We start from the raw sequence: 10,206 nt of genomic DNA on the forward strand, positions 1-10,206 counted from the left end.
CCTCACCAACGGTTCTTTTGGTGGTTGGGGCTATAAATACCCCCAACCACCACACTTCAATGCATCCAAATTTTCAGCCTTCAAACCTCATACAAGAGCTCTAGACTTCATTCCAAGACACAAACAAAGAGATCAAATCCCCTCCCAAGTCCGGAATCACTCCAAACAAATTAGTGATTAGAGAGAGAGACTTTTGTGTTCTTTTGAGATCTTGCGCTTGGATTGCTTTTCTTCTTCCTCTATTCTTGTGTTCAACTCACTTGTAATCAAAACAAGAGACACCAAGTTGTGGTGGTCCTTGTAGTGGACTTAGTGTCCCATTTGATTGAAGAGAAAGGCTCACTCGGTCTAAGTGACCGTTTGAGAGAGGGAAAGGGTTGAAAGAGACCCGGTCTTTGTGACCACCTCAACGGGGAGTAGGTTTGCAAGAACCGAACCTCGGTAAAACAAATCACCGTGTTCATCCGCTTTATTTCTTTGTTGATTTGTTTTTCCTCTCTTTCGGACTCGATTATATTTCTAACGCTAACCTCGACTTGTAGTTGTGCTTAAACTTTATAAATTTCAGATTTGCCTATTCACCCACCTCTAGGCGAATTTCAAAGACGCACACGGAAGGTCTTGATAATGACTTGCAGGTGACGAATGAAAAGATGGGGCAATTGGAGGCCATACAGATCGACACAAACACCAAACTTGCAAATGTGGAAATGACAGTTGCTCATATTGACAAGAGCCTTGTCGCACTCTTGAGGCAATTTGATGAGATGCATGCTAATACCAATGGTGGGCGTGATGAGGGCGCCGAAGGTAACTGGGATGACTATGTTGCTGATACTGAACAAGATGACCAAGAAGCACCTAATCGCCGGCGACTATGTACTAACCGCAGAGGTATGGGTGGTTTTCACCGACGTGAGGTACATGGTAATGATGATGCTTTTAGTAAGGTTAAATTTAAAATACCTCCTTTTGATGGTAAATATGACCCTGATGCTTACATTACTTGGGAGATTGCGGTTGATCAAAAGTTCGCATGTCATGAATTTCCTGAGAATGCGTGGGTTAGAGCTGCTACTAGTGAGTTTACTGAATTTGCTTCTGTTTGGTGGATAGAACACGGTAAGAAGAATCCTACTAACATGCCACAAACTTGGGATGCGTTGAAATGGGTCATGCGGGCTAGATTTGTTCCTTCTTATTATGCACGTGATATGTTAAACAAGCTGCAACAATTGAGACAGGGTACTAAAAGTGTAGAAGACCATTATCAGGAATTACAAATGGGTATGTTGCGTTGTAACATAGAGGAGAGTGAGGAATCTGCTATGGCTAGATTTTTGGGCGGGTTAAATAGGGAAATTCAGGATATCCTTGCTTATAAAGATTATGCTAACGTAACTCGATTGTTTCATCTTGCTTTCAAAGCTGAAAGGGAAGTGCAGGGACGACGTGCTAGTGCAAGGTCTAATGTTTATGCAGGAAAATCTACACCATGGCAGCAGCGCACGACTACGTCCATGACCGGCCGTCACCAGCACCAACTCCCTCGCCGAGTCGACCAGCACCACCGCCTTCCTTCGGCGACAATCCACGTGCATCTTCCACAAATTCAGCAACCAAATCTGCCCAGAAACCAGCAGGTAGTGCCTCTTCAGTAGCCTCCACGGGTAGAACAAGAGATGTTCTATGTTATCGATGCAAGGGCTATGGACACATGCAGCGTGATTGTCCTAATCAGTGTGTTTTGGTGGTAAAATACGATGGTGGGTATTCCTCTGCTAGTGATTTGGATGAAGCTACACTTGCTTTGCTTGTGGCTGATGATGCAGGCACTAAGGAACCACCCGAAGAATAGATTGGTGCAAATGATGCAGAGCATTATGAGAGCCTCATTGTACAGCGTGTGCTTAGTGCACAAATGGAGAAGGCAGAGCAGAATCAGTGACATACGTTGTTTCAAACAAAGTGTGTCATTAAGAAGCGTTCATGTCGTTTGATCATTGATGGAGGTAGCTGCAACAACTTGGCTAGCAGCGACATGGTGGAGAAGCTTGCACTTACGACCAAACCGCACCCGCATCCATATCACATTCAATGGCTTAACAATAGTGGTAAGGTCAAGGTAACCAAGCTGGTACAAATTAAGTTTGCTATTGGTTCATATCATGATGTTGTTGACTGTGACGTTGTGCCTATGGATGCTTGTAATATTCTGCTAGGTAGACCATGGCAATTTGATTCAGATTGTATGCATCATGGCAGATCAAATCAATATTCTCTCATACACCATGATAAGAAAATTATTTTGCTTCCCATGTCCCCTGAGGCTATTGTGCGTGATGATGTTGCTAAAGCTACCAAAGCTAAAACTGAGAACAACAAGAATATTAAAGCTGTTGGTAATAACAAAGATGGGATAAAATTGAAAGGACATTGCTTGCTTGCGACCAAATCTGATGTTAATGAATTATTTGCTTCCACTTCTGTTGCCTACGCCTTGGTATGCAAGGATGCTTTGATTTCAATTCAAGATATGCAACATTCTTTGCCTCCTGTTGTTGCTAACATTTTGCAGGAGTATTCTGATGTATTTCCAAGTGAGATACCAGAGGGGCTGCCACCTATATGAGAGATTGAGCACCAAATTGATCTTATTCCTGGTGCATCTTTGCCAAATCGTGCGCCATATAGGACAAATCCGGAGGAAACAAAAGAAACTCAGCGACAAGTGCAAGAACTACTCGACAAAGGTTACGTGCATGAGTCTCTTAGTCCGTGTGCTGTTCCGGTTATTTTAGTGCCTAAAAAAGATGGAACATGGCGTATGTGTGTTGATTGTAGAGCTATTAATAATATCACGATACGGTATCGACACCCTATTCCACGTTTAGATGATATGCTTGATGAATTGAGTGGTGCTAACGTGTTTTCTAAAGTTGATTTGCGTAGTGGGTACCACCAGATTCGTATGAAATTGGGAGATGAATGGAAAACTGCTTTCAAAACTAAGTTCGGATTGTATGAGTGGTGAGTCATGCCTTTCGGGTTAACTAATGCACCTAGCACATTCATGAGATTAATGAACGAAGTTTTGCATGCCTTCATTGGAAAAATTGTGGTAGTATACTTTGATGACATATTGATCTACAACAAATCTATGGATGAACATGTTGATCACATGCGTGCTGTTTTTAATGCTTTACGAGATGCACGTTTATTTGGTAACCTTGAGAAGTGCACATTTTGCACCGATCGAGTGTCGTTTCTTGGTTATGTTGTGACTCCACAGGGAATTGAGGTTGATCAAGCCAAGGTAGAAGCGATACATGGATGGCCTATGCCAAAGACTATCACACAGGTGCGGAGTTTCCTAGGACTTGCTGGCTTCTATCGCCATTTTGTGAAGGACTTTAGTACCATTGCTGCACCTTTGAATGAGCTTACGAAGAAGGGAGTGCATTTTAGTTGGGGCAAAGTACAACAGCACTCTTTCAACGTGCTGAAAGATAAGTTGACACATGCACCTTTCCTCCAACTTCCTGATTTTAATAAGACTTTTAAGCTTGAATGTGATGCTAGTGGAATTGGATTGGGTGGTGTTTTGTTACAAGAAGGCAAACCTGTTGCATATTGTAGTGAAAAATTGAGTGGACCCGTTCTAAATTATTCTACTTATGATAAGGAATTATATGCTCTTGTGCGAACATTAGTAACATGGCAGCATTATTTATGGCCCAAAGAGTTTGTTATTCATTCTGATCATGAATCTTTGAAACGTATTCGTAGTCAAGGAAAACTGAACCGTAGACATGCTAAGTGGGTTGAATTTATCGAATCTTTTCCTTATGTTATTAAGCATAAGAAAGGAAAAGAGAATATTATTGCTGACGCTTTGTCTAGGAGATATACTTTGCTGAATCAATTTGACTACAAAATCTTTGGATTAGAGACAATTAAAGACCAATATGTTCATGATGCTGATTTTAAAGATGTGTTGCTGCATTGTAAAGATGGGAAAGGATGGAACAAATATATTGTTAGTGATGGGTTTGTGTTTAGAACTAACAAGCTATGCATTCCAGCTAGCTCCGTTCGTTTGTTGTTGTTATAGGAAGCACATTGAGGTGGCTTAATGGGACATTTTGGAGCAAATAAAATGGAGGACATACTTGCTGGTCATTTCTTTTGGTCCAAGATGAGAAGAGATGTGGCGAGATTGGTTGCTCGTTGCACGACATGTCAAAAGGCGAAGTCACGGTTAAATCCACACGGTTTGTATTTGCCTCTACCCGTTCCTAGTGCTCCTTGGGAAGATATTTCTATGGATTTTGTGTTGGGATTGCCTAGTACTAGGAAGGGACGTGATAGTGTGTTGTTTGTGGTTGTTGATAGATTTTCTAAGATGGCACATTTCATACCATGTCATAAAACTGACGATGCTACTCATATTGCTGATTTGTTCTTTCGTGAAATTGTTCGCTTGAATGGTGTGCCCAACACAATCGTTTCTGATCGTGATGCTAAATTTCTTAGTCATTTTTGGAGGACTTTGTGGGCAAAATTGGGGACTAAGCTTTTATTTTCTACTACATGTCATCCCCAAACTGATGGTCAAACTGAAGTTGTGAATAGAACTTTGTCTACTATGTTAAGGGTTGTTCTAAAGAAGAATATTAAGATGTGGGAGGACTGTTTGCCTCATGTTGAATTTGCTTATAATCGATCATTGGATTCTACTACAAAGATGTGCCCATTTTAGATTGTATATGGTTTGTTGCCTCGTGCTCCTATTGATTTAATGCCTTTGCCATCTTCTGAAAAACTAAACTTTGATGCTACTAGGCGTGCTGAATTGATGTTAAAACTGCATGAATGCTAGATATAAGTTTGCTAGTGATAAAGGTAGAAAGGAATTAAATTTTGAACCTGGAGATTTAGTTTGGTTGCATTTGAGAAAGGAAAGGTTTCCTGAATTGCGAAAATCTAAATTGTTGCCTCGAGCCGATGGACCGTTTAAAGTGCTAGAGAAAATTAACGACAATGCATATACGCTAGATCTGCCTACAGACTTTGGGGTTAGCCCCACATTTAACATTGCAGATTTAAAGCCCTACTTGGGAGAGGAAGTTGAGCTTGAGTCGAGGACGACTCAAATGCAAGAAGGGGAGAATGATGAAGACATCCACACTACTGATACATCTATGCTAATACAAGTACCAATTTCTGGTCCCATTACTCGCGCTCGTGCTCGTCAACTCAACCATCAGGTGATTACACTCTTGAGTTCATGTCCATCATATTTAGACCATGGAGACCCATGCACTCTTGTTTTGCTTAGGAACCAGGGAGAAGACCGAAAGGGAAAAGGATTTGAACATGCTGGATTCGGACTGCAGAAGAACACCAACTTGTAACGGTCACCACGGTCACATGCGGGCTCGGATTGGAATGTTCAAGCACAACATGGAAAGCTTATCAAGTCTACTTTCATATGGATCCGTAATTATAGTCATATCTATTCTGAGGCCGCTATAATCATTGTTTCCTTACCGAGACATTTCCTGCCTTTTCTGCCCATGGTGCTGCGTCACCCTATTTTGGCCCAATGGGTCGTGTATCAAGTTGGGTCCATTAGGGTCGCATCCTAGGGTTGCAGCACGGCCCCAATACCCTTGTGGTCATCCTCCCATGTTTATAAACCCCCTAGCCGCCACCAAGAACAACGGGTTTTGTTTAGATCAAGTTTAGCTCTCGCTACTTGCTTGTAAGCGCGCGTGCTGGTTCAGCCGCCCGTCTTCTTGTCTTCGGAACCCCACCATATTGGAGTTTGATTGTTAAACCTACATTTACATCTGGTAATTCAGTACTTGTCCTACTTGTTCTTGCTAGTTCTTCGATTGCTTGCAGGACAAGTGCCCTAGTGGCCGCGGTGTCACGCTCCACAAGATCGTGACAGCCATAGGAGGTGGTGTATCGGTTGCTAAGGCGCAACGTCTTTGGAAGACTGTAGTCGGGCCGTGAACGTCGTCTCCTCCACCAATCGAGTTATCCCACACCCTCTCATCGAAAGATCGAGCATTCACCCAATGGGTGCACATCACCTTAACTCTACCTCCTCCACAACAAGAGACATGGGAGCCTCTCCTCCCTCTCTTGCTCGCTTGTAACCCCTAATACAAGCATTGATTAGCAAAGGTGGCGGTAGCGCAAGCCGCCAAAGACTGGATGTAGGGACGTTCTGCCTAAATCAGTATAAATCTTGCGCCCACCGTGCACACCGTCTGAAGCCCGGAATGCACACACAAATATACTTGTCAGAGCTAGGTTCGAAACATCGATAGATAGCGCCTTGGTTTGAGTCGGTTGGACTAACTACAACATGAGGTTGTTGGTGCAACATGTCTTTTGGCTTATTGTGCGCAGGTGTGGAGTCTAAAGACAGTGGTCGACGATGAAGGTGAAGGTCATGCAGGTTCGTATCGATGGACTGAGAGCGGCGAAGGACGAGCACTGAGTCTTAAACGAGAGACTAAAGAAGTTGAATGGCTAGCCATGGTGGATGACACCTGGGGACACTAATAGGCACGAGGTCATGGAGGAGCAGATCGTGTCGCCAACGTAGTTGTGGACTGACAGGACACGAGTCCAGGACGTGGGGGACGCGTATGGAGTACACTACCTGCGGGGTTTGGTGGTTGAGCCTCAAAACCACCCAACACGATAGTTCACGGGTTTGGACCTCAAAACCCAGTGGCATAGTTTCTGAAGGGAATCAGAGGTTGTACGTGGTGTCACCGTGAAGGATTCGTCAATGCAAAGCAATTTCGTGAAGACTGCATGGCCATTAGATCAAAGTTCCAAGAGTTAGTCCATTTCACTTCTGGCTGAGTGAATAGACTCTATATATTTTGGGATAGTTTAGGAAAGAGAAATAACCCTCTATAAATAGGAGGGGAGGGCTGAACCATTCAGCCATCTCTTTTAGCACTTACATTTCCCTTGGTTTGTAATCTTTCTCTCTCATTTTAGCTAGGTGATCCTTAGATGTTTTTGAACCACGACATCTAAGTCTATTTATTTTTGAGGAAGTGTGGCCGTAACCACACTTAGTTCTCGTGGTGTTTCATTTTGTGTCAAAGTTGTTGGTATTGGATTTTTAGTTGCTTATTCTCTTCTCAACCCCTCTAGTTTGATTTTTTAGTAGATCCTTGCCTTTGAGAGAGGTTTGGGGGATAATATCTGGATTAGAAATTGTCCTCGTATTATTGCAAATTTTTTGATCCATTTCGTGGACATGTTTCTAATAGATTTGCTTATTTGACAAAACCCCAACTAAAACTAAGTCAAGTTCGGGTTTTTTGATATGCTATTGAAGTTTAAACCCGTTTGAGCTCAAATTTTGTGGACACCTTAGAAAATCATCTGTAAAGGTGTGAAAATTTTCAGCCCCGTCGAAGTCCATTTCTTTTGATTTTGTGTTCGAAAATTGAATTTCGAGCTGTTGAAAACAACATTAGAAAGCGCTATGGTTTTGGGCCATTTCGAACTTTTTGGTGTTTGTTTTGTGATCCGTTTGATTCGTTGGTCTTGTGTGAGTCCTATGAACATGATTAAAACATGAAATCACTGGTTTGTTGATGTGTTTTTTGGTTTGAACAATTTCTTTATTTCCATTGAAATTAAATACTTAATTTTAAGTTTTGAAAGACTAAATTTTGTTGAGTCTCATTCACCCTCTTTGGTCGCCTATTCAATCATTCAATCCAGAGGGTCACAATTTCTATTAAGCGGCACTCTGTGACCCCATGCAATGATCATAGAATACAGTGGCAAGTGTGGTTAGGGTGCCTAGTTAGGTTTTGTTCGGTTGGGTCTGGATTGAGGGGAATTGAAGGGGATTAAATCTCCTCCTAGTCAAAATTGAATGGAAGGAGATTTAATCATCTCCAATCCATAACTAATCGAACAAGCCCATAGGCGTAGTTTGGATACTTTAGTATTGACTTCAATCCACATGTCCTGAGGTGGATTGGAGTGTAATTTAAACTAATTTACACCTCAATCAAATTTAACATGTGGATTGTGATGAATACTATAGTACCAAACAAAGCATTAGGGTTTCTATTCGTGTATACCCCTAATTAGTTGGTATGCTGCCTTCTAGTAAGGGGTAAAAAAGGGATTCAAAAAATACAGAAGCAAAAACAATAATTTATTCTCATTTTCACTCCCGCAATATACCATTCCCGAATGAAAGAAAAAACAAATTCCTTTCTTTTTTATCCCTACTAACGGCCGACCATCGGATTTGGTCTCCACCTCAAGTCTCTGCGAGAGTTCCTGCCATCCTCTCAAACTTACGGACACAACACCTATAAAAATTCTTCACCGTCGCCCTTCGCAACTCACCCCACAAAGCAATAACCCGGCCCTCTCCTTTCGTCACCATCACATCCAGCCAGCCAACAAAAATGTCGCGCGTCACAGCTGCGGTGCTCTTTTACATCCTCGCCGTTGCTGCCCTCAGCGCGGCCGAGGCCCCGGCAGAGTCACCGAAGGAAGGCAGTGCTGCCAAGGCACCTGAGGCTGCCAAGAGAACTGCTGCCCCCGCTGAAGCACCCGGAGCCGCGTCCACCCCCGTCGCCGCCGCTGCCCCATCATCGTCGTCTAGGAAGTCTGGTCCAGCTACCGCGCCAGCCACCGCCTCTACACCCCCTTCTTCCACGGACGAGGAGTTGAGCCCTTCCCCGCCAGCATCCACCGCCGCGGCGTCCCCTGCGGCTGAGGGACCGGCTGCTGATGACTCCGCCGGTGCTGCTGCCCTTGGAAGTGGAGCTGCCATCGCCGGCGTTGCCGCTGCTGTTGCTACCATGATCTTCTTCTACTAAACTCACCGACGATGGTCGTGTCGCGGTGAGACATTAGGGTGGACACGTAATTGGCTGTGCTGTAATCGCTCTCGTCTGGTGGGGAGGGAGGGACCAAGTGTTTCTTTGCTTTGCTCACTTCGTTTGCTCTTGTAACATTATGGGGTCAACCGTTATGTAACTAATGGATTTGATTAATCTGGTCTCTAACTCTCTATCTGTCTATCATGCATGTTTATATTCTAATATCTTACTGATTTTACATGTTTGCTTAACCGGATCTTTATATCATAAACAAAATATTCAGAGAAATACATATCTTATAGGAGATAATCTTTCCACCGCAGGCCAAATTAAAGCGGCCGGGATCACACATTTATGTGCATATATGTAAAAACAACCTGTGATCATGTGCTAGCTAGATTGCACACTTCTCAAAACTACCAGAAAATATGTAGCTATATATACTACGTACCATGTATGTATGTATGTATGTATGTATAAGTCGTTATACACACCATGCATGAGACCAACACACAATTTTGGATTGTTCAACAGGTACTATATATTTTCTTTCCCTCGTATATACTCTGTCTGACCTCTACATCACAAATACCTCTTAATTTGATGTCAAAATCTACATGGATATGTAATGTACAACATGGCGTCTCCAAATTTTTGTCGTTTTCAAATCTTTTTCGAAACAGCTACAACTATATTTGTAGATATTTTGAAGTTCATCATATTTCTTCTGAATATGAATCCCCAGCTAGATCCGTTTTCAACGGTAGTAATTAACAAAGTTGCACCTGCCCTCTTGATAGATTGACGCGTTACAAGCAGCTAGACAACACATTGAGACCTGAGTGGAGTACTGAGAAGTGACAACGCGTTACATGTAACCGAGTGGAGACACGGCATTACAAAGAGGTGACGACGCTAGAAAAGGAAGGTTTCAGGATTGAACCCTGCGTTATTAATTCCATGGTACATATACTAATGAGTAATACAACAAGTGTTAATTACTACTAGGACGGACAACATGTACGTACTCTGCCCATATATATGTAGCCTAGACCTTCAAAGATAAACTCAGAGACCTAGTTACAATATGTCTAACGACGTACAAGTTCGGCAGTCTCGTGTATTGGTGATATCCATCAAATGCATCAATATAAAGGCACAAACATATATATAAGGATCTCCAAAGTGGATCTAGAGAACATACAATAAACCTCGTGCCTCACTACCGGAATCGAGCGCTTTGCCGAGTGCCTGAAGCACTCGGTAAAGCCTGAAAAACACTCGACAAAGACTTTGCCGAGTGTGACACTCG

General features: G+C 42.8%; 1 protein-coding gene across 1 annotated transcript; it reads left to right on the forward strand.

Moving 5' to 3' along the window:
• The first annotated feature begins 8,422 nt into the window (after window positions 1–8,422).
• Window positions 8,423–9,068, forward strand: LOC100278819 (uncharacterized). The gene has a single exon (NM_001151969.2). It carries the CDS (start codon window positions 8,475–8,477, stop codon window positions 8,889–8,891), a length of 417 nt encoding a protein of 138 aa, NP_001145441.1. The 5' UTR covers window positions 8,423–8,474; the 3' UTR covers window positions 8,892–9,068.
• The last annotated feature ends 1,138 nt before the right edge of the window (window positions 9,069–10,206 follow it).

This window comes from Zea mays, chromosome 6 (genome assembly GCF_902167145.1).
Source record: "Zea mays cultivar B73 chromosome 6, Zm-B73-REFERENCE-NAM-5.0, whole genome shotgun sequence".
NCBI classification, from domain to species: Eukaryota; Viridiplantae; Streptophyta; class Magnoliopsida; order Poales; family Poaceae; genus Zea; species Zea mays.